Source organism: Anguilla rostrata, chromosome 10, assembly GCF_018555375.3.
Source record: "Anguilla rostrata isolate EN2019 chromosome 10, ASM1855537v3, whole genome shotgun sequence".
NCBI lineage: Eukaryota > Metazoa > Chordata > Actinopteri > Anguilliformes > Anguillidae > Anguilla > Anguilla rostrata.
The window spans coordinates 14102154-14127153 of record NC_057942.1 but is presented as its reverse complement, the minus strand read 5'-3'; the positions used below and the strand labels follow the sequence as shown (position 1 = coordinate 14127153).

Genomic DNA, 25000 nt, shown 5'->3' with positions numbered 1-25000 from the left:
AGAAAGTTGGAGAAGCGCTTGCCCACACTTTACGGCTCTGAGCACCTCTCTCTCTCTCTCTCTCTCTCTCTCTCTCTGTCTCTCTCTCTCTTTCTCTCTCGCTCTCTCTCTCTCTCACACACTCTCTCTCTCTCTCTCGCTCTCTTTCATTCTCTTTCTTTCAGGAAGGAGCCGCGTTCGCAGCTGCCGCTGAGTGGAAGCCCGGAGGCCCTGGGCCTTGTCGAGAGACTTAAGTGAGTAAACCTGCCTCTTTTTCCACTTTGGCACTCATCCCCCCCGTCGAGCAGCCCCCCCCCCCCCCCGCGCCCCTCGTCGGCCCACACCGAAGGCGAGGAGGCTCAACCGGCTCTGCGCCTCACGGGGGGCGGGGTGGGGTGGGGTGGGGTTGGGGGGGAGGGGGTGGTTCGGGAGGGTGAGGGGGCCGGGCTGAAATTTGAAGTCTGCCTTTTTCGCTGGTCGAGCACGGATTCCTCTCCCTTTTTTTTCCCTTTTCTTTTTTAAGCGGGGCGGCTGCGATAACGTAGCGCTCGCACCACCGTCACTTTCAGGGTTTTTTTTTTTTTGCAGCGCTCGCAGTCTGACTCAGCCGAGTGCGGTTTCGAACGCGCCGCGTTCTCCGAAACCTAAATTCGGCGCGCGGCGCCCCCCCCGGGAGCACGAGCCCCGGCTTCCTGTCGCCCGCGAGGCCACGCGTCTCGGCGAACCGCACCCGGTGTCAGGGGTCACGGTCTGTTGGAGGAGACGCCTGACGTAAAAAAAAAAAAACAGAAAAGGAGTCGGTCTCGGAGGTTCTCGGACTGACCGCCAGCCTGACTTCACGGCGAACCCCAGGTGTGTCGGGCGCCAGGCGACGGACAAATCTGCTGATCTTTCCCACGCCACCTGAGTCTGAGGGACAGGGTCGAGGGGATCTATCCTCCCCCGTGGATGGAGAAGCTTCCGAACCGTTCGCGGGTGGGGTGGGGGGGGGACGTGGGGCGAACGCAGCTGAACCGGGTCGCTTGAGATCGTGATCTGCGACAAAACCGCGGCGAGCTTGAAAGGAGGATGGAAACCCCCCTCTGACTCTCGCAAAATTCCCCCTCCCAGACGCAGAGCAATTTCACTCTCGCCGGAGCGGCGTCAGGTGGGAGGTGTGGGTGCGGTCTGTTAGGAAGGGGCGGGGCTAAGGGAGGATGTCAGGGTGAGATGTGGAAACTGAAAGTCTGGGTTGGGGTGGGGTGGGGGGTGGGGGGGGGGGTTGAGGCCGTCTATGGTTAGCAGCGGCTAAGCGGAGCCCAGATGGATGGGTCACCTGACCCCAGTGAGTCACACGCTGAACCGCCAGCAGAGAGGCTCAGGCACAAAGGCTGGATTGTTGGGTTATTTACAGAAACCTGCCCCCCCCCCCCCCACCTCCTCTCAGCGCCCCGGGGGCCGCAGATTTCCCAGCATTCCTGCCGCACGTTGGGCCGGAGCGGGGCAGGTTCCTCGGTCGGACGTACGTTTCCCTCTCTCAGCCGTTTTGAGCGTAGAAGGGCTCACACAAACCGATGTGAATAGACCCAATAGAAGCCTTGTCCTTGAAGCTCTAAATTGCTCTCCTCTTACTAACGAGAGATGCTATGAATTATTTCTCTGAAGAATTCAGCACGAGGCGGACTTGCTCGTTGAAGACCGGGACCAAACTGAGTTTCTGTCCCCGCAGTAAAACATTTATTTGCGGGTTGTTATTGTTTAATTTGCGGATGTATAATACAGGTTATAGTCAGGAGAGGCCTCTGTCCACACCTGAGTGCCGGCACGGTGGTCCTGTCTGCAGCCGCGCGCACCCTGGCCAGCGGTCCTGTCGGCTTGCCAAAGGTCAGCTCGTTTAAACGGGATGAAAGGGAAGACGTGTGCGGCTCTTAAAGATTTCATTTCAGATTTATGGACTCGAGGCATTTTCTTTCATGCATTAATCAGCCGCTGAACACAGGAGCGCAGGAGATTATTGGCTGAAATCAGCCTAAGTATGAATAAGTCTCCTTGTGTTAATGTGATCCGCATTGCAGCGTTTCATCTCCGTAAGTGTTAGGGAGCGAGAGCGGTTCATTGGTTACGGCTGGATGCTGATGATGGCTCTCTCGCACCAGACACGCAACCCCCGATTCTCTTGGAGGGACCAGCCTGTTAGCTCGCGATTCAGAAGATATCACCAAGCTTTTTTTTTTTTTTTTCCTTCGCTCCCCGTGCGTATGTCTTGAGAACCAAGTTTAAAAAAAAAGGAAAAAAGAAAGAAAGTATTTTTCACCAGAATCTGCTAGCGCGGGTTTCGCTGCGTTCCAGGAAACAGAGGGACGTCGGTGGTCTGCTGAGAGCCGGGCGTCTGTTTAGCCGCAGACTTCTTGGCTCGTGGCTTTGTTGGCAAGCGAAGGGTTAATTCTCCTGTAAAACCACATGCTGTTTATCGGGGGTGACTGCTTCAGTTTTTTTTTTTTTGCTCGTCTGATTTGAGATTTGCACTCTTTTCCATTTCCCTACCCTGAATAAAACTGTGCTAACCTGTGCCAAGGCTCGAATGAATTGCGTCCAGTGCCCTGTGTTTTGGCCTTAATGCCCTTGTAAAAATAACTGCCTGCGCTGAAAGTAGGCCTCCCCTGCCCGTGGAAATAGTTCTCGTGTGTTTTTCGCTTCACGTGAAAATGGCGATGTTCGGCTGCATTTCCCCGCTGTATGACCATGACCCCGACGGCAGACTCCTGCTCCTGAGCTAGGCTGTCTGGACTTCAGACACATCATGCTCTCAAACATTTATCGTACACCAGCCGTGTATAGCTACTGACCTAACAGGAGAGTGCTCATGTTCATGAAAGAAGAGAACAAACATTATTTATATTATGTCATTATCCTTATATTACTGTATATGGCCCAGTGAACCCCACCCTCCCATTAACAGCTTGACAAAAAAAAATTTTTCTTACTACCTTTGATTTGGCCTGGACGCCCTGTGAAACTTGGCTTTGTGGACGCCAGGGTGGCCGTGCCCTAAAAAGGCTGAACTCTGAGGCCTGCTGCGCAGACGTAGGAGTCGGCGCGCCGCCACTTCCGCCGCCGCCGCGCTGCGAGCCACTTCTAAGAATCGCGTGCGCGTGGGACCCGCTTCGCCGCGAAAGGAGGACGGGGCGGCGCGCGCGAAACCAGGAAAGAGAAAAAGTTTCCATTCTAAAGGTCTGAGAGACGCAAAAACCCAAAGCGATTGTTGCGGCGAACCGCGTGACGACTCTCGGGGCGGCGGGGGCTTTTGCAGCGACGCAGTTGACTCTGCCGCTGGCGGTGTTGGCGGCGGTGTGGCCGGGCGAGGCGGTGTGTTGGGCGGCGGTCGGGTCGGGCGGGGTGTGTGGGCCGGGGCTGGGTTGGGTCGGGTCGGGGCGGGTGTGTTGGGCGGGGCTGGGTCAGGTCGGGCGGGGCGAGGCGGGTGTGTTGGGCCGGGGCTGGGTCGGGTCGGGGCGAGGCGGGTGTTTTGGGCCGGGGCTGGATTGGGTCGGGGCTGTGTCGTGTGCCCGGGCCTGCCTGGGGGGCGCGCACCTTTCCCAGCTCCCCCACAGAGGGAGCTCCGGCTGGCTGAGCCACGACAGGGGCTGGGGGCGAACGCAGGAAAACTTGCGGTTTTAAATAGAAGAAGCGCCCCGGGCTCAATCACTGTCTGCCCTCCATTAAGCGCGAGCAGGATAGCTTGGTGTGACGCGAATAAGCCAGATTCACCGCACTGAGCGAGGCTGCCTTGCAATCCGGAGCAATCTCTGAAGGGGATCTGCTCGGGAGCGGAGATTTAAATTCACTGAAAGTTGCGTGCCGCGCATGCGCAATGGAAGTTTTACTGACGGGGGTGAAGCAGGTGGGGGGTGGAGTGACATCCACATTTGAAAGTGAAAGTTCCAGGTTTCCCTGCAAGGAGAGTATGGAGAGGTCTCTATTTCCTGTGATGTCACTTCCTCTTTGGAGCTTAATGGGCCACATAGAATTAGCATACCTAGCTGAAGGCTATCTGTGCCTGTCTGCGTGTGCAAGGTTGTTGTGGGTTCACAGTTTATGGGTATATATATATATTTGTGTGTTTGAGGTCTTTGAGGTGTGTGTGTGCATGTGTGTGTGTGTGTGTGAGTGAGAAAGAGAGAGAGATAGAGAGAGAGAGAGAGAGGGAGAGGGAGAGAGAGATAGAGAGAGAGAGAGAGAGAGGGAGAGAGAGAGATTAGGCTGAGTCCAGGCCGGGGGGAATAGGTGGATGTGTGTCTGCCGGCTGTAAGGTGATGTGATGGCGGGTTGTGTTGGCGGCGTGGCGGGCGCCTGCTGTATGACAGGCCTGTGATGAGATAAGCCCTGGAGTGAGCCGGGCTTAGCCGAGCCACCGGGCCCCGTCCGTATCCCCGGTAAGCCGCCGTGGGCCCGCCGCGCCGCCTCTCAATCTCCCCTCAATCCGCCACCGTCCTCCGCGCCGCTCACCTGCATATCAATGGATGGGTGGCCTCAGAGATGCCTCCCCTCTCCACCCCGCTGTGCGCGTGTGTGTGTGTGAGAGAGAGAGGCTGTGCGTGTGTGTGTGTGTGCGCGTGTGTGTGTGTGTGTGTGTGTGTGCGTGTGTGTGTGTGTGTGTGAGAGCGTGTGTGTGTGTGTCTGTGTGTGTCTGTGTGTGTGTTTCCCAGTCTCCTTTGCCTGATCTGAATTGCATGGTCTTGTGTCGGAACGTGCCGGGGCGAGGCGCTACCGAAGCTAGCCGCCGTTCTGTTCCGACTCCCTCCCTCCCTCCCTTCCTCCCTCCCTTCGCGGGAAGCGCATCGATCTCTCCTCTCATCTGCCGAAGGGAAGTCCGAGAAGGCCACCTGTTTACGGCCCGGAACGGATCCCTGCGCCCCTCTCTCCCCTGAGCCGTGAGGCCGGGGCGCGCGCGGAGGCCGGCGGGCTAGCTTAGCGCTAGCGCAGTCTGCGGCGGGGCGGGCAGCAGCCCCGCGGCCCCTCGGCTCCGGGGGGGCAGGCCATCGCTCAGCCCAGCGCGCTCTGTGTACGCGGCTCTCTGACACCACTACGGCTAGGCCACAGGAGCACAGTGCGTGCGCAGCGATAAACACAATGGCCGAGCGCGCGCGGAGAGCGCGGAATGTTTATTCAGCACATCGCTCCGTGTTACGCAGGCCCGCTCAATGAAGGAGACTTCCTGTCCGCTGTGTGTTTCTGACCGCTAATTAGCTCCTTGCTCCTCGCGCACACACACTCTTTGCATTGTCGCTCCCGGTGCACTCACACACACACACACAAGCGCACGCATGAACACACACACGCTCATGCGCACACACACACACAGATACATGCACACAAACGCATGCACGCGCGAACACGCACACAGACTTGCACACGCACGCACAAACACACACACAGGTACACAAACACATACACACACATGCACACAGACACACACTCACACACGCAAGCACACACACACGCACTCACACATTCACACAAGCACACACACACACACACACACAAGCACACACACACACACACACACACACACACAAATCCGGTCACAGTGTCACTCCCTCCTCAGTTCCTGCGCACGTTTTCGTGCGGTTGCTCCCCTCCCCTCTCCCCTCACGCACGCCGCTGAGCAATCAGAATGATGAATATCTCTCAGAGCCCGACCTGAAGTCCAGAGCTCACTGTCTTCAGGGAATCACGTGTGTGTAGAAATAGCTCGGTCTGCTTTTAGCATAATCGCTCCTCTCTCTCTCTCTCTCTCTCTCTCTCTCTCTCTCTCTCTCTCTCTCTCTCTCTCTCTCTCTTCTCTTCTCTCTCTCTCTCTCTCTCTCTCTCTCTCTCTCTCTCTCTCTCTCTCTCTCTCTCTCTCTCTCTCTCTCTCTCTCTCTCTCTCTCCCTCTCTCTCTCTCTCCACTCTCTCGTCCTTGGCGCTGAAGAAACGGGGGAAGAGACGATGACCTCGTTAACGCGGGGGCAGTAAACGTGTTTTCCCCGCGACCCCGCCGGACGGACGGACGGACGGACGCGCTGGCCCCTGCGGCGCTCCTCCTCCTCGTCGTCCGCGGCTCGATTTCTCTCCCCCGCCGAAAGCAGCCCGGAGTGGCGCGGTTGCCGCGCGCTAGCGGAAAAGGCCGGGGCGCTCAGAAGCGGGGCCGCCGGTGTTTTTCGTATCCCACCGCCCCCCTCCCCCTTCCCTCCGCAGGGGGAAGGGCAGGGAAGTCTGCTTCCTCGCTCTCTCTCCGGAGGAAGCGCCGTCGCTAGCTGGGCTAACGGCTAGCGGAGCCGAGAGGGCTCCAGACCGCGAGGAGCGGCCCCCGCTCTCTCTCTCTCTCCCCACCGGCCCGCCCGCGCCCCGCCGCACGCAGACGCCCCGTTTTTCCCCGCTTCATCAAAAAAGGGATCATACGTTTGTCGGGCGAAAAGACAAGCCTGCGCAGTCATCAGATTTTATCAGGACGCAAACGAGGCTTTTGTTCGCTTAATCTGCATTTTGCTTAGGCACTCAAAACGCGCGGCGCCTTCGCCGGCGCGGGGAAGAAAGGACCGAAGGTGGTTGCCTTGCAGAAAGTAAGGTGTGTTCGTTCGACAATTACCTGAATATGCATTAGTCAATGACAGTGTTTGGACTCCGCGCGTGTTGTTCGCATTTTACGCCGGGGATCACCTGAGCGCGTGGCGGAGGCCCGCGGCGGGAGAGGCGCGCTCTCTGAGCGCCCCCGATGGCGCCGTTTTCGCTAGGCCGCGACGCGGGGGCCCTGCGGTCGGGCTTGGGGGTGGGGGGGGGGGGGTGTGGTTGATATAGTGCCCTGCGCAGGGACCTCGGGAGCAGGAGCTGCTCTGAGCTCCTGGGCCCGGGCCAGCAGGCTTTCCCCACCCCGGTGGGGGGACGAGAGGCCACTGCCAAGATCTGCGGAATAACAAGGCCGAGAGAGAGAGAGAGAGTGTGCGTGCGTGTGTGTGTGTGTGAGAGAGAGAGAGAGAGAGGGAGAGAGAGAGAGAGTGTGTGTGTGTGTGTGTGTGGTGTGTGTGTGTGTGAGAGAGAGAGAGAGGCGTGTGTGCAGAGAGAGGGGACAGAGAGAGAGAGTGTGTGTGAGAGAGAGGAGGGACAGAGAGAGAGAGCGTGTGTGTGTGAGAGAGAGAGAGAGCGTGTGTGGAGAGAGAGAGAGGGAAGAAGAGAGAGTGTGTGTGTGAGAGAGAGAGAGAGAGAGCGTGTGTGCGAGAGAGAGGGGGACAGAGAGAGAGAGTGTGTGTGTGAGAGAGAGGGGGACAGAGAGAGAGAGCGTGTGTGTGTGAGAGAGAGAGAGAGAGCGTGTGTGCGAGAGAGAGAGAGGGAGAGAGAGAGAGCGTGTGTGTGTGAGAGAGAGGGGGACAGAGAGAGAGAGAGTGTGTGTGTGAGTGAGAGAGATAATGTGTGTGTATGTGAGACAGAGAGAGAGATATGTTTGTGTGTGTGTGCATGAGAGTGTGTGTGTGTGCGCATGTGGGAAAGAGGGAGTGTGTGTGTGTGTGTGTGCATGTGAGAGAGAGAGACAGAGAGAGCGTGGTGAAGCACATGTGTGTGAGCGTTTGTGTGTTATATGCATTTGTGTGTGCATACAGATTTACTACCTGTGTAGGCGTTTGTATTTATGTGTACATATGTGTGTGTGTGCACATCTGAACATTTGTGAATGTTTAAATATACTAGAGTGGAAAAAAGTCCAGCTGCTTCAGTCATTATTCATTATGTAGTCATGTGTCCATACCTGTACTGACTGAAATGATAATGCCACTAATTAAAATTCATAGGATTGTACTTGTTGAATGAAAAAAATATATATAAAAATGCCATATCTGTTGAATACCAAATATAGTAAGATTCAGGATTTCTGAATATGGTCAAAGACAGTATTCTTCTACAAATATTGAAGCAGCTGAATGATACAGGGGGGTTGTGTTAAATGTCCTGGCCTTGGTCTTTTTCTTCTGTAGGAGGGAGGACAGCCCAGACCATCTTCTATCATGGAGGGTCAGAACAGCAACCTCCAGTGCAACCTGGAGGAGCCCAGCAAACTGTACAAGCCCGGACAGAACTTCCAGGACCAGGTAAGGCCCTTCCCGGCGCCCTGCGGCCAGTCCGCACCGCGGGGCACCCGCCGTTTTCTGACCGAGACAAACTGCGGTCGGGCCCAAGAGCGCGAACGACTAGCACGCTAGCGTGGAACGTTAGCTCGGAGGAGCAGCGCTGAGCGTCGGGGGTGATTAAGTCCTCTTGTCGAAGGGGGGAAACGCGTCGACTGAGGACTGTTTTTTTTTTTTCACCGAGCACGGAGTTTCGAACCCGGGCCCTTTGAAGCGGGCACCCGGCGAAGACGGAACGCTCCCCGCGCCTCGCCGCGCGATCGGGAGCGACGGCAACCTCAAAACACGTCAGGAGGAATAACTTTGATAGCGCTCGCTAACGCGGAGCCGGTGCGTTTTTTTTATGCACAAAAGGCATTAATTTCGTTTTTTTTTTTTGCTGCGCGGCGTTCATCTGCATTTTAAAGGCCGGCTTGCGGGATCGTCGTTGCCTGGGACGGGACGGGAGAGACGAACTCCGACGGAATTTATCGCGCGTCTGCGACGTGACGACAGGAAACGGGCCCGGGGTTCGTCTTCTCTGGAAACGGCCCCTTGTTTCGTCGCGTTAAGTCATGTGGCGATGCTCGACGCCCTTAATGAATTCTCCAGCAACAGCGCCATTGTTATTCGGGAAATTAAGGTTAATTTTCTCCTCGTCTCTCGGCACCGAGATGCCAATTACCGCATCAAGTGCGGCGGCGGGTTCGATTGTGAGCTAATGTGTGTTTTCGTTGTCACTTCGCGGGGCGGACTGTGTAATTACTCCGTCGCCGGGCGCGGCTAGCGGCTGGAGATGAGCGTACGCTTCTTCTCCTCCCTCTCCGCCTTGGGTTAGGCCCGTTTTCCCGCCTCTCCTTCCCTCCCTCTCTCCGCCTCTCATCCCCTCCCTCTCCCCGTCTCTCTCTTTCTCCTCTGCTGCCTACGGGCCAAATCCTTCCCAAAAAAACATGATTTCGTCTGGTGTCGGCTGCATTTCCCCCGAGGATCGAGCCTCGTTTTATCAGAAGTTTTTTTTTTCTTCTCAACATTTTTTCTTTTGTTTGGTTTGTTTGGTTAACGACCGTTTTGATCCGTGTTTAATTTTCCACAGACGGAGCCAAGTCAGCCCCTGTCTCAAGTGACAGACGGTTGTCCCCCCTCCCCCCCCCCCACAAACCCCCCGCCCCGCCGTCATCGACTTCAACGTGTCCCCATCAGATCGCATCGAGCGCGTTTGACGTGCCCCACGCGCACGTGACCGCCGCGCGAGCCCCCTCACGGTGGAGCGCGCGGCTCCCAACCCCGACAGCAGGGGAACGAGAATTTTTTTTTTTTTAGTTCCCAGACCGAGCTTCTGAGAACTCCGGAAAAAGCCGGCGCGTTTCATCAATAGGGAAAGCGCAGAAAATAGATTAACAAAGCCATCCGGCGAAGGAGAGAGGCACTTTAGAGTCTCCATTAGGAGCGTAATCACTGCTGGCGCCGTTAGAGAGTCCTCAGCCGGGGAGTAATTAACAAAAGCGGGAGGAGCCGGGCGCTACGTCTTCCCCACGGGTGGGGGGGGGGGGACGAGGCTTCATCTCAGCTGACAGGCCGACGGCGATTCAAGTGACGTCGCGTTTAGCCGGAGTGTGATTCTCATTGTTCTCGAAAGAGGAAATGACATACGGCTGGGGGAGGCGGCTGTTTCACATGTCCTCCGTTCCCGTTCCCGGCCGTCTGGCACGACTGCGGTGACGAGACCTGTCTATAGCCGGACCTCCGGGAGGTGGGGAGGGGGGGGGGGCTGTATCAAAGTCGTTCGGTCCCGTCCGCGTTCTTCCCAGAGTCCCCGTTCGCTGCCTGAACCGTGGACAGGGGGTTTAAACGCTCCCGAATGCGAGGGGCGAGGGGGCGAGGGGCGGGCGGCGTCGCTCTGAGCCGCGGAACCGCGCCGCAGGCGGCCTTCCCGTCTCCCTCCACGGGCCCGCCCGGATCGGGTCGCATCAAACGTGAAAACCAGGCGGCTAAAGGGGTCCGCCCCGCTATGTCTGCGAAAGGACGTCGGACCCTACGCACCAGAGCTCTTCGTTTGTCCTACTTCTGGTCGCTCGTCTCCGCCCTCCCGCGTGCCCGTGCTCTCAGGTCACGTTTCCGGTCTGTTTCAGGCCCCCAGTGGGAGAATGACCTTCCCGATGTGGGCAGGACAGAATAAACCCTCCCGACCCGCCTCTTCAGACCGAACTGTGGCTCCGCAGACCCTCTTCAGCTGTCCTTTCTTTATTCGTGAATTTCCTTATTTTGGTAGGTTCTATAATACACACAAACAATAGGTTTGCTGTATCGTGGGGTTTGTTTGGTTAAATTGATTTTAAGAACAAAAGTAAGAATAATTAGAGGAAAGTTTTGTGAATGAGGCCCATTGATTATAAATGGGCCTTCTATAGCGCTTTTTGTGACAAACACTGATATTCCCCACTGTTGTAAGTTGCTCTGGACAAGAGTTTCTGCTACAGTAAGTGATTTAGTGAGTGAGCGAAGATGAGAAAAGCCATAAATTTGCTTTGTTACACAGTGATAATGTGATTGTTTTGAGAAGCATACGCACTGCTGACATGGCAGCCATTTTGTTCTGATGATGTTCAATACGTTGAGCGTTCGGGCAGCGCGAGTTCGTAAAATACTGAAAGCCATCATCGTGGCCTCATCCGAAATGGACACAGAGGCTCTTTTTGTCCTGACCCGAGCTGGGTACAGCACTGGATAAAAAAACAGAAACAAGGCCGCGTTCTCCAGCTGTTTGGACGCACTGAAGCCGCGGGACTGGACGATCCAGACGGGGGCACGCGAGGGTGCCACACCACACATATCTCCGTCGTGAGATCAGATTTAATCGCCGTGGAGCGCAGCGAGCCGGCCAATCACCTGCTTTCGCTGGAAAAATAGGGTTGGGCATTGAGACCTGTAGTTGTGCTTCAGAGCCCTATGTAAAAAATATCGAGGGCTAATTCACACTTGTAACTTTTATTAACATTTATTAGAATTACAGATTTAATTAGCATTAGCAACCTCAAGCAGTCGCATAGTATCAATTTTTTCATCTTGACGTGCATACACTTTTACCATTTCAGATATTCTTGCCTACTCCAGTGGGAAACGGAACAGGATATGGTAAAGAGTATTACATATCCATATTCGAGACAGAATATTAATGTAGCGTGACTGAGGGATGCGGTCTGCATTGGCCCTCTGTGAGATGTTTAATCTGGAACTAAGACAACAAAGTTTCAGAGTAACTCATTGACATAGTCTGGGTTATTCTTAAGCATTCATTTCACATTTTTTTTGTTTTAGTTTTAGACAACGCAGCTGCATTTGTTGAGTGTTGACAGATATGACTGTGTCAGTGGGGTAACCCCCATAAATGAAAGTGTGTAAAGGGGAGGGGGGGGGAGACATAGAGGGGAGGAGGAGAGCATTTGGGGAGAAACTAGGTGTGTAGATGGAGAGGAGGGCGCTACACAAACAAGGGGGTTACTTGGCTTAGAAGAGGGCCTGCAGGGCATGTATTAGCAGTTCCCAACCAATTTAAAGAGTGAAAACATTTTCCGTGACTAAGCTCTACTTAAAAGGTGTTAAAAATGTGAAATGTTCAAATGTGAAATGCAAATTTATTTATCATTATGCCAAAACTGATGCATGCACACTAGTGCTGTGCATGTATAAGGTACAATACTTTTTACAATTATGCAAGTGCGTAATATACAAAAAGTTTAATTCACATCTATATCGCCACCCATCTCAATGCGATGTACAGTTTGAGAATGACTGGTATTGACGGTGTGTTGTTGGAGGCTGACAGGTAGGCTGTGTGATTTATCAGCTAGCAGCCACTGTTGGGAGTGTCAGGGAGATGGGTGTTACAGGGAACCGGTCATGTGGTGACGTAGTGTTTGGGGAGTGGTGTGTGTGTGTGTGTGTGTGTGTGTGTGTGTGGGGGGGGGGTGTCCATTAACGTGGCTGCTCTAATCAGCGTTGATGGAATCGGGAGGGGCGGGCGTGATGCTAATCTGGGTCATTGCATATGTAAATGCACAGCTGGGGTCTTTGCACTGCCAAAACACATCAGCCGGGGTGTCCGCGCGTCGCCCGGCATTAGCGCCAACACGGCGGGCAGACGGGGGCACTAAACGCACCCCGTCCCCCACCCCGTCCCCCACCCCGTCCCGGGGCGGGAGGAATTACCGCAATTACAAACGGCGTCAGTATCGCGCTCCGTCGCCGTCGCCGTCCCTGCGCGGACGCCTGGCGCTCGGAAGGACGCGGCGGGGGCTCCCCCCCCCCCCCCCGCGGGATCGCAGACAGGCGCGTCACGCGCCGAATCGGAAACGCTCGTCAGGAGCCGCTGTTTTTCAGCAAAAAAAAAACAAAAAAAAAGATTTGAACCTTTATACTCCAGTGCTGTTTTTTTCCTATCCTCGATTGGATGATTGTTCACAGAGGCTCTTGCTTAAGCAGCAGTTGATCCCCTGATCCCGGAGTCACTTACTTCCTGCGGGTTTAAATAGAACAGGAGGAAGAGGAAGTCCTTGTTGTGGCTCTTCTCATCTTCATTAGAGGGAGCCACGCCCTCCCTCGGTGCTCTCAGTCAGTGAAGTGCTGTCATGGGCAGACACTTGGCCTGTGGAGTGCGGTTTCATCCCAAACCAGCCGCTATTGTGAGACCGTCCCCTCCTCACAATATGTTCATCAGCGCTAATTAGCACAAGTAGCAGCTATTAGCGAGAGCTGAGTCACTGCTGATCACTGGCCAGGATGAGCACTCAGCACGGACCGACCGCGCTGCCTGGGTTTAACTCGCTAGCGAGCGCACGCACGCCCGCACGCGCGCGCCTGCCGACACGTGCACCCGCACACGCTCTGTCTTCCCTCACTTCTCTCTTTCTCTCTCTTTCCTTCCCCTTTCCTGGCATTTCACTGTTTCACTGCTCTTCTCACAACTGTGTGTGTGTGCGTGTGTGTTTGTGCGTGTGTGTGTGCATGGTTGGGATTATTTGTGTCTATATTATACCATGGTAGTATAATGCAGTATTATTGTGTGATTGTGTAGGTGTGTGCTCGTGTATGATTGTGTGGATGTGTTTGAGCGCGGATGTTTGTGGAGGTGTGCGCGTGCATGTGTGTGTCTGCGATTGTGTAGAGAGATGTGGGTGTGCGCGTTTGTGCAAATGTGCGTGTGCATGTGTGTGTTTGTGTGTGTGTGCATGTGCGTGTATACGTGCGTGCGCGTGTGCGTTTATGTGTGCGCGTGTGCGTGTGTGTGCGAGTGTGTGCGTGTGCCCGTGTGTGTGCATGTATAGGTGCATGTGCGTTTATGCGTGCGCGTGTGCATGTGCGTGTTTGTGTGTGCGCGCGTGCGTGTGCCCGTGTGTGTGCATGTATACGTGCGTGTGTGTTTATGTGTGCGCGTGTGTGTGTGTGTGCCCGTGTGTGTGCATGTATACGTGCGTGTGCGTTTATGTGTGCGCGTGTGCACGCGCGCGCTTCGCTGCAGTTTGGGCTTTTCGCTCTGAACTTTGATTGCGTCTCCGGGAAGGTGGCGCGGGAGAGAAACGATCGGAGCGCCCAGGACGTGACCTTTCCCTTCTGATCGCGCGTTACGGCGGAAGGGAGCCGTGTCAGGAGCGCGCTGACAGTCCGCGCGGACGGATCCGCCCAAAGGTCAGAATCAATCACCCGGGCCGCTGATGCGTCCGCGCCCGCTCTCCCAGGTGCGCCGGCTGTCCGGATGACATGTGGATATACACTTCCTGACGGGAGCCGGGCCCCGTCGCTGTGTACTCTATAATGTTCCTCCTGACGGTGATTTGCTCGGGGCGGGGGGGGGGGGGGGGGGGGGGGGGTGAGGCCAAAAACAGGGAGTGTTTTTTCCCCCCCGCCGTTGTCTTATTGATTTGACAGTGACAGCCTTGCCCGGGCCGGTGATTTGTTGCGAAACACAAAAGGCTTGTTCGGGCCGCGGAAGGCTCGCGGCGTTCGCCCGCGCGGAGCGCCGAAAAGGCGAGCGGCGTTCCCGCTCTTTCTCTTTTTTTAACGCCCGGGGATGCTCTTTACGCGCGGAGAGAGAAGAGCAGGCCTCGCTAACAGGTGGCTGGACGCGCGACAGGAAATGAGCAGCGCCGTCTTCTTGTTTTCTAACTCCATTCTTTATTCGAAAAGAAATGTGGCTGCCGTCTCCGTCGTGCCAAAAATATGGATACGTGTTTCCCAAGCTAATTGCGCCACGGGGGGATCGGTACAATAGAATTCGACGATTGTATTTGTGCTCGCATTATTTTTGGCAGCATCAATTAAATACAAAAAAGCAACGATTAAATTTGGAAGCTTCCTGTGAGAGAGAAAAAAAAAAAAAACAGTTTCAAACTGGGAGGCTTTAGACTCAGAGAGCTTGATATTATTCTCACGATTTTCACATCAAACCCTTATTTATGCGATAGGATGAATCGGTGCATTGGACATGTCTACACATTATGCCTCCCAACAGAGCAATATTAATGAGGAGTGGTGTGCGCGAGGTTTTCACCGCAGGCCTGTTTTCAGAACGGTGGAATATCGGATCATTTGAATTTATATTCACACGTTAACTCTGTGAATTGAGTAATTACGTTTAAGTAGTCCTGCGTTCTCCTTGTATTATTCACCGGAGAAATTTAGAGGTGTTTGCATGTCAAGGAAAGGAGTTTCTGCGATATGTTTAGCATTCATTTGAGACAGAATATCTATTAACATTACTTACGTCAGTTTGTCCGGTGTTACATTGTACAGCAGAAGTTAACTGACGTACTTGACATTAATTGACGTGAAGTTGAATTTTAAAATGTCGCTTTCATGAGAAGGAACTTCTCCAGAAAGCCAACTTTTCAGGAAATATGAGTAACTTTTATTAATACATAAACTACGTGAGACAAGTATTAATTCCGCAGTGTCTTGAATTAACTTTATTGGTCGCAGAGCCGTGAAGTGCTGACAGTGCAAAACCAATAGCGCGGCCTGTCTGTTTATGCGTAAAGCTCAGAAGTGGAGACACAAGGTTTTCCGATGCTGGCGAAACAGTGATTTGCTCAGTGACTCATCTCCCTCATCCCCTCCTCCCTACAGTGGAAGCTGCCGTCCTACCACAGCTGCTGCACCCTGGCCAACTTCCGCATCGAGAAGAAGATCGGCAGGGGCCAGTTCAGCGAGGTGTACCGCGCGGCGTACCTGCTGGAGGGCAAGCACGTGGCCCTGAAGAAGGTCCAGGTGCGGCTCTCTTCCCTCTCTCCCTCTTCCTCCCGCCCCCCCGCGGAGCTCGGTCGCGTCTCCGCGCTAACGTAGCGCTGCTGCCCGAGGAAACCGACGGATAACGCGCCTCGGCCCCTCCTCCATTTCAGCAGTTTAGAAAAATAACAGGAAAAAAAAAAAATGACTGTACGTGCAAATTTTCTGGCGAGCGTAGGGGAAAAAAAAATATCTCATCCAAACAAAAAGGAGTGAGAGAATTAATGAACGTCACGCCGGTGGCTGCAAAGGTAAGGCTGGCGGAAAACGGCGCGCCTTGTTCAGCGCGATGTGCGCGCGCGTGCTGCGTGTGTACGGGTAAGCGCGCGTGGGTCCCCGGTGACGTTAGCGTTGTGCTTGTGTTTTTCTAGATATTTGAGATGATGGACGCTAAGGCGCGACAGGACTGCATCAAGGAGATAGACCTTCTGAAGGTGAGGCAGCGCGCCGTTCGCTCGACTTAAGTGACAGATGTGTATGAAGCATGATCAGCAGTTTCAGCATCCTGGTATCGTAACTGTAATGTTGCTGATAATTGTGAATGTGAACAACCATGGCTGATGATATTTGATAATGAGTAATGTGAGATAATGTGTGGTTTGTGCTAAATATGAGCCTTGAGTCAGTACATTCGAAACTTAAGTTATTTAGTTGTAAAGCTACTAGAAAATTGCAGAGCATCTTCAGTTGGGGAGGAATGTAGTTGTGTATGGATAAACAGGTAGGCAAGACAGAGAGCGAATGAGAGAGATAGAGAGGGAGAGAGAGAGAGAGAAAGTGAGCAAGAGAGAAAATGAGAAGAAGAGAGAGAGCAGGGAAGAGGGAGAATGGGAGAGCTAGAAAGTGAGAAAGGGAATAGCAGAGAGAGGTAGAGGGTGAGTGTTTGTGAAAGAGAGAACGGGGCAGACAGAGACGGAGAGGGAGAGAGCCGCGCCTCGGCCCTCATCGACGTCGATGTCAGGGCCTCGATGCCGCCGCCCGCCTCGGCCCGCCGCTCTAATAACTCGTCAAATCGATAGCGCCGCGTCTGCCGCTCGCCCTGCCCGCAGCGCGCGGTCCCAGGCCAGCCGCGGTTTTACAGCGGCATAAATTATGCGCGTGACATTTTTACCATTCCTACAGAAAAGGGAGAAAAGAATCATTCATCTCCAGGTTACCGTTTGTTTTGGGAAATTGAGCGACTCAGCCGTTAAAAAGGCGGGAGGGGGGCATTGGTGCCTGGTAAGTGTGCACATCGGGGCTGGTGTGGTGGTGGGGGGGGGCAGTGGTCTGACCTCTCCTGTCGATGGACTGTCAGCGGTCAGAAAACTTTTCCTGGGCTTTTTCTACCCAACACATATTAAAACCACACGGCGGCACTGAAATACCGCCATTCACACGGCCCCCCAGAGACTGCCTGAGACCAAACCTGGTCACATACTGCCTGAGACCAGACCTGGTCACATACTGCCTGAGACCAGACCTGGTCAGAGACTGCCTGAGACCAGACCTGGTCACATACTGCCTGAGACCAGACCTGGTCACATACTGCCTGAGACCAGACCTGGTCAGATACTGCCTGAGACCAGACCTGGTCAGATACTGCCTGAGACCAGACCTGGTCACATACTGCCTGAGACCAGACCTGGTCACATACTGCCTGAGACCAGACCTGGTCAGATACTGCCTGAGACCAGACCTGGTCAGATACTGCCTGAGACCAGACCTGGTCAGATACTGCCTGAGACCAGACCTGGTCACATACTGCCTGAGACCAGACCTGGTCAGATACTGCCTGAGACCAGACCTGGTCAGATACAGCCTGAGACCAGACTGGTCACATACTGCTGAGACCAGACCTGGTCAGATACTGCCTGGACGACTGGCAATCGCCTGAGCCGACCTGGTCAATACTGCCTGAGACCAGACTGGTCAGATAGCCTGAACGACCTGTCAATCTGCCTGAGACCAGACCTGGTCAGATACGCCTGAGACCAGACCTGGTCAACACTGCCTGAGACCAGACCTGGTCAGATACTGCCTGAGACCAGACCTGGTCAGATACTGCCTGAGACCAGACCTGGTCAGATACTCCCTGAGACCAAACCTGGTCAGGTACTACCTGAGACCAGACCTGGTCACATACTGTCTGAGACCAAACCTGGTCATATACTTCCTGAGACAAAACCTGGTCACATACTGTCTGAGACCAAACCTGGTCAGATACTGCCTGAGACCAGACCTGGTCAGATACTGCCTGAGACCAGACCTGGTCACATACTGTCTGAGACCAGACCTGGTCAGGCTAAGTGCATTCAGCCAGGCCCTTCGTACAGAGTGACAGAGCTGCTTTACCTGAGCAGCTGTGCAGTTAAAAAAAATGTAAAAAACAGCAGGAGGAGGAGAGCATTTTCCGCCACTGGTTTGGTGCTCAGCTCGTGTCAGCGGTGAGCTCAGGTTGGCTGGGGCCAGATTCACCGATCCCCCCCCCACACACACACACACACGCACACGCACACACAGACACGCACACACACACGCAGGAGGGAGGGTGTCATGTGGAGTCAGGGAGGTGTTTTTCCTCAGCCTCCTCCGTCGGGGTGAGGCGTGCGCGGCCGGGCCTGTCATGAGCCGCCTGAAAAGGCCATTTTACTGGTGACCTTCCTGCCTGTCAGAGGCCCGCGCTCGCTTGCCACGCGCCGCGCGCTACGCCAGCAAAAACCGCCTCTGCTGAGAGAGCCCCTTACACCGCCAGCGCGGCGTCTACACGCTCGTACACACACACGCTCGTACACACACACGCTCGTACACACACACGCGCTCGTACACACACACGCTCGTACACACACACGCTCGTACACACACTCACGCTCGTACACACACACGCTCGTACACACACCCTCATACACACACACACGCTCGTACACACACACACGCTCGTACACACACCCTCATACACACACACACGCTCGTACACACACACACGCTCGTACACACACCCTCATACACACACACACGCTCGTACACACACACGCTCGTACACACTCACGCTCGTACACACACACGCTCGTACACACACACACGCTCGTACACACACACGCTCGTACACACACACACGCTCATACACACACGCTCATACACACACACGCTCGTACACACACACGCTCGTACACACACACACGCTCATACACACACGCTCATGCACACACACGCTCATACGCACACGCTCGTACACACACACGCTCGTACACACACACACGCTTGTACACACACACGCTCGTACACACACACGCTTGTACACACACGCTCGTACACACACACACGCTCGTACACACACATGCTTGTACACACACACGCTCGTACACACACTCACGCATGCACGCGAGCATGCAGGCTCACGCCCTCACACACACGCATGTACATACTCGATCACGCGAATGTTATACACATGCTCGAGTTCGCTTGTGAACGTGCACTCATTCAGTCACTCATGCACCCACTTTGGCACCCACTCACTCGTTCACTCACTTATTCACTCATTCACTCACTCATTTACTCACTCATTCATTTATTCACTCACTCACTCGCTCACTCATTCATTCAGTCACCTACTTATTCACTCACTCAGTCATTCACGTACTCATTCAGTCATTCACTTATTCATTTATTCACTCACTCACTCACTCAGTCACACACAGATACTCACGCGTATGCTTACACACAGAGCCGGCTGGGGCACACGCCCGTTCGCGGAGCAGAGCAGGTTTCTGTGGTGATGGGGTGCCGTACCTCCGGCTGATCCCAGCAGCAGATCCCTCCAGCTGATCCCAGCTGCTCCAGGCTGCTCTCCCTCTCAGACGCGGGCCCCCTGCGGGACCACACCGCAGATTCATGGGACTGCCACCCAGCCGGGCCGGCACCATTACGATTGCTGCTATCGCACACTTACACCTGCAAGCCCTGCACCTTGTGTGCTCCTGTGCTGAACCCTCACTGGCCTGCAGCAACACCTCTCATTGGGCTGTTACCCGCGGTTACCGTCCGCCAAACCCTGTCCTTCGCGAGCTCCCGGCACCTGTCCGTCTGCGTTGGGGGCACGGGGTGAGGCGATGCGGCGTGGGGCGGCGCGGCCTGGTGCCGCGCGGTAAGCTCCTTCTCTCCCGGACTGCAGTTCGAGCGCGGGGCCTCCTCCGGCGCTCGATACCGGAGCGCTGGCAGCTGGAACGGCCGCGCTCATCGATTACCGATAGCTCAGCCGAGCGGGGCGGGCGAGGAGCGCGGTCGAGCTGGAGCCGGGTCAGGATCCGCTGCCCGCTATGCAGGGAGGAGACTGTCCCTGGGCTGGGCTGGGCTGGGCTGGGCTGGGCTGGGCTGAGCGTGGGCTGGGCTGGGCTGGGCTGGGCTGGGCTGGGCTGGGCTGGGCTGGGCTGGGCTGGGCTGGGCTGGGCTGGGCTGGGCTGGGCTGGGCTGGGCTGGGCTGGGCTGGGCTGGACTGGGCTGGGCTGGGCTGGGCTGGGCTGGGCTGGGCTGGGCTGGGCTGGGCTGGGCAGGACTGGACTGAGCTGGGCTGGGCTGGGCTGGGCTGGGCTGGGCAGGGATGAGCTGGGCTGGGCTGGGCTGGGCTGGACTGGGCTGGACTGGGCTGGGCTGGGCTGGACTGGGCTGGACTGGGCTGGGGTGGGTTTGGATTAGGCTGTATTGGGTTTAGGTGCCATTTGCAAGGAGCAATACCCAAAGCAGACTGGAAACAGAATAACTATTCTACCTGTTCACTTTTCAGCCTGATCACTATTCCTCCTTTCTGTTTCTATGCAGTGTTTACATAGAGGAAATAAAGACCAATTACTTACTCAGATGGGAGTCCAGTAAATACTTGGTTTTTAATTTTATGATTTGATTCAGGGTTTTTTTTGAGTGCAGGGGGTGCAGTTTTCATTTCTGTTTGTTCTCTTTAGTGATTTTTTTATTTTTCATTTTAGTTTTTCTCTTGAGCAACATATTTCTCCAGGTATAGTAGTTATCTGAGGAGAACAGAAATACAAGAAGCAAAAAAGAATAAGGGGTCTCATCATTAGTGATGTGATCAGAAACATGCTAGAAAAATGGAGCAGGAGCAGCTTGATCTTGATTTGCAGGTTTCATGACTTGTTTCTGATCCATTTTTTATTAAAAACAAACAGACAGGGTCTTCATCAGGGTGTAAAAACCATCTCACTGCACCCTGATGTAGACCCTGTCTCTTTATTTTTGTATGCTCTTTCTATAATAAAGGCTTTTGCTCTTTCTCCTGCTCTGTGTAAGTGTACCTGAAGCCTGCTATGTTTGGCCTTTTTCTTCATCATGCTTTGGATGAATGAATGAATCATTGCATTTATTTCGCATTTATATATCACTTTTCCTGATGCTGAAAGTGCTTTACAGTGATCAGGGGAAACTCACCTCAGCCACCACCAGTGTGTAGCATCCACCTGGATGATGCACGGCTGCCATTTTGTGCCAGAACGCTCACCACACATCAGGAGAGGGAGAGGACCATTTTTGACCAGTTAAATCAGGGGATTCTTAGGTGGCAGGTTGAGAGAGCAACTATGGGTGTGGTTTGTCAGTTGGAACTTTTATCTGGGCAGTTAGTCCAGGCAGTCGCACAGCCTGGCCAGAGTTTTATGAAAATCCCCCAAAAAAAAAAAAATTTCAACGTGGAAACATCATTGAAATTTTCATTAATTTTGGTGAATAATCTTGGTGAACTCTGGGCAGGTGGGGAAAAGCAAACACTATTATTATTGTATTATTGTGAGTCAGATTTAAGAACAGGTGTGAACTGAGGCCGGTTGCCCTGCCTTTTATATCAGGAAGTTCTCCAGACATTTCGTGTCAGCCTTGTTGACTGAACCAGATGAGCTCTTGTATGAATTCCAAAGGACCGGGTCGCTGTAGGTGTGACGCGATGATGAAGGAGATAAGTAACTCCTCGTGGGGGGGGGGTGAGCACGGCGAGGGCTTGCGTTTGTGAGTCACTGACTCTTCCTTTCCCCTCCCCCTGCAGCAGCTCAACCACCCCAACGTGATAAAGTACCTGGACTCCTTCATCGAGGACAACGAGCTCAACATCGTTCTGGAGCTGGCGGACGCCGGCGACCTGTCTCAGATGATCAAGGTCAGCGGCAGACCGCCGCGGCGGGTCGTTACCGCCATCAGACCGAGGGAGCTGCCGGCCGTGCCCGGGCGGTGGGGGTGTGTGGGCGAGCGCTGACAAGCGGGGGTCCTGTGGGTCGGGATCATTATGGCAGCCGGTGTTTGTCGTCCTGCTCCATTATTTATGGGCGCGGAGCGGACTCCGTGAGGCCGGGCGTGAGAGGAGGGTTCAGAAACGGGGCTCGCTGTCGGACTCGTGTCAGAATGCCCCCCCCCCACACCCCCACACAACCTCCGCACCACCCCCCCTCTCTCTCTCTCTCTCTCGCGCACTCTGTCTGGCTCGTCTTACAAATGCGTACACGCGCTCATCTGGTCGCTGGAAAAGCACTGCCCCTTTGCCTTCCTGTCCACAGTCGCCACGGAGATCAATACCATTCACAGGGAGGTCAGGTGCGGTGTTTGGTTTGAGTTTTTTTCAGGTTATTTTCAACTATTTGTTGAAAAGTTATCTTGAGGAAGGTATTTATTAAAATACATAATACGCATGACATCAATGGCTGAAAAAATGATGAGTAATACAGAAGCTATTTTTTATTTCAGTTTTCTGTTTAATTTTATTTCATTTCCTTTTTTGCTGTCATATATATTTTTTTAACATATTTAAAAAATAAATTTAATAGGAACCAAAACTTGAATGAAATGTAGTAATTACCAGCATAAGTTTACTTCATAACGCATAGTGCAGATATACAGTCTTTGTGTTTTTAATAATTTTCCATACATCCCTCATACTAATGTGATTTTATATGTACTTCACTTGAAATGATTTCATACATTAATACATCACATTTTTTTATAAAGGGAGTAAAAAAGTTGAAATGTGAAATTAAAAATAAAAGAAGTTTTATTAAGTAGCAATTAAATTATCTTGAATTTTGTCGTTGTGATTAAGAGGCGTGAAAATGAAAAAGCAATGTTTGTATTTTTGGTTTTGTTTTATTTTGTCAGCTTAATTTTCCTACAGCACAAAAAAAACAGTCTAAATTCAAGATTTTCACATTTAGATAAATGCAAGACACCTGGTAATTTTCAGCTGTAATATGCCTATCGCAGTCAAAATATCCTTCAGTCAGCTCACGGCAAAATGTAGAAAAAGGTTTAAAACCGATAAATAAAAACGATGTGTACATAAACATGCGTTGTATGGTGGCGTTAAGTACTGCACGTCTCACCAGCTAATTGATGGGATTGGTGTTAATTATGCGCCGTGGTCATTCAGGAGTGGCAAACCTCGTTAAGCGGAGCCGTCTAATGGCCCCTAATTGGCGGCTCAAAGAACGGAGTGGAGAGGGTTAAAATGTTAATGCAAAGATAAATAATTCTTCTGATGTTTAGCAGTATTTCAGCAGTCACCGGGAGACGGATATGAGATGATGGGCGCTGTGTGTGTGTGTGTGCACGAGTGTGTGTGTGTGTGTGTGTGTGTGTGTCTGCGTGGGGGTGGGGGAGGTTAGTGGCAGATTGCTGGTTGCCAAATCTGGCTCATATTTTATGCATACCTCCTCTTTCCACAGTATTTTAAAAAGAAGAGACGACTCATCCCTGAAAGGACAATATGGAAATATTTTGTACAGCTATGCAGCGCCGTAGAGCACATGCATTCCCGCAGGGTAATGCACAGAGGTAAACATCTCTCTCTCTCCCTCTCTCTCTCTCATATCTCTCTCTCTACTTCTCTCTCTCTCATATCTCTGTTTTTTATTTGTCGCTTATTTTCCCCTGATTTCAGATCCTCCCCCCCCCCCCCCACACCCCGTCCCCGTCTTGATAAACGTCTCTCTCCGTCTCTCTCTCCGTCTCTACGGTTACAGCCGCCCGTTCCGCCGGTTTTGTTTGCCCGCTCCCGCCGCGCGCTCGTGCGCTCTCACTATCCCCGCGCGGTGAATCACGCAGCGGGCGGCGGAACCCGCGCCGTCCGCGCCTGGGCGCGTCGCGCGTCTCCGTCCGGGGACGGGCGCGGTGGCGTTGTTGGCGGCGGTGGCGGCGGCGGCCGTGCGCGCGAGGAGAGCGGGGAGCCCGCCGAGCGGCGCGCGTGTCAGAAGCCGCCCATTAGCGGAGCTGACGGAGCTGTCCGTCACGCGGCGGGTGGGCGGGTCTCAGCTCCAGCTGGGGAAGCATGCCCATCCCGTCTCTTTATGGCGCTGTCGTTAGTGCTCACGGAGAGGACTGGGGAATATTTAAGCGTGCTTCTCCGATGAACTCGGGATGACAGAGGGAACTAAACATCATTAAAATCCATCTTGCCCCCTCCTCTCACCCCCCCCCCCTCCCCAGAACGCTTACATCAGCATTTTGAGATGGGATTTGCGTCTCTGTTCTGGTGAAACGAGCCACGGGGGTTTCTGGTGGCGGGGGAGCGACAGCCGAGAGACGCATCGGTTCCCCCCGGAGACGGCGAGCGGGGACGGGGAGAGGCGGGGCAGCATGCCCGACCCTTGACCCCTGACCCCTGACCTCCCCCTCTCTCTCTCTCTCTCTCTCTCTCTCTCTCTGTCGCAGACATCAAGCCAGCCAACGTGTTCATCACCGCCACGGGAGAGGTGAAGCTGGGGGACCTGGGGCTCGGACGCTTCTTCAGCTCCAAAACCACCGCCGCACATTCCTTAGGTGAGCCTGTACGCCGCACCCCAAAACCTCCCCCTCACACACCGCACCCCGAAACCTCCCCCTCACACGTACCTTAGGTAAGCCTGTACACCGCACCCCAAAACCTCCCCCTCACACGTTCCTTAAGTAAGCCTGCACACCGCACCCCAAAACCTCCCCCTCACACGTACCTTAGGTAAGCCTGTACACCGCACCCCAAAACCTCCCCCTCAGACGTACCTTAAGTAAGCCTGTACGCCGCACCCCAAAACCTCCCTCTCACACGTTCTTTAAGTAAGCCTGTACACCGCACCCCAAAACCTCCCCCTCACACGTACCTTAGGTAAGCCTGTACACCGCACCCCAAACCTCCCCTCACACAGTTACCTTAAGTAAGCCTGTACACCGCCCATCCCCAAAACCCCCTCCCTCACTCCACCAACTCCCCGTACCTTAGGTAAGCCTGTACACCGCACCCCAAAACCTCCCCTCACACACCGCACCCCAAAACCTCTCCCTCACACGTTCCTTAGGTAAGTCTGTACCACGCCCTGTTAGTTCTGTCCACCTCCTTCCCACAATGCACCCCATTACACACCTCACCTTTTTATACTCCTCTACAAATATACCCCACCACACACCTCACTTCTTTACCCTCCTCTAAAAGTACACCCCATTACACACCTCACCTCTATACAGTGCTCTACAAGTACACCCCATTACCCCTCACCCCTGTACACTCCTCTAAAAGCGCACCCCACTACACACTTCAACCCTGTACACTCCTGTACACTCCTTCAGCTTTGTTTGTATGGTGTTTTTTGCAGAGGCACTGTCTCAAAGATGCCTTACAGTGGAAACACGAAAT

The 25000-nt window shown here is 53.9% G+C and overlaps 1 protein-coding gene across 5 annotated transcripts in view; it reads left to right on the top strand.

Moving 5' to 3' along the window:
* The window catches only part of LOC135265079 (serine/threonine-protein kinase Nek7-like), a 61909-nt gene that overhangs the window by 14792 nt on the left and 22117 nt on the right, over positions 1 to 25000 (top strand). For 4 of the 5 annotated variants that reach the window (XM_064354318.1, XM_064354316.1, XM_064354317.1 and 1 more), the window contains 7 exons: positions 165 to 233; positions 7963 to 8076; positions 15211 to 15351; positions 15741 to 15803; positions 21395 to 21505; positions 23061 to 23169; positions 24046 to 24153. In XM_064354318.1, the coding sequence (XP_064210388.1) occupies positions 7993 to 8076; positions 15211 to 15351; positions 15741 to 15803; positions 21395 to 21505; positions 23061 to 23169; positions 24046 to 24153 (616 nt within the window). In that variant the 5' untranslated portion in view covers positions 165 to 233; positions 7963 to 7992. Of the gene's footprint in view, positions 1 to 164; positions 234 to 6370; positions 6564 to 7962; positions 8077 to 15210; positions 15352 to 15740; positions 15804 to 21394; positions 21506 to 23060; positions 23170 to 24045; positions 24154 to 25000 lie in introns of those variants that run through there. The other variant, XM_064354319.1, reaches the window with a different exon arrangement.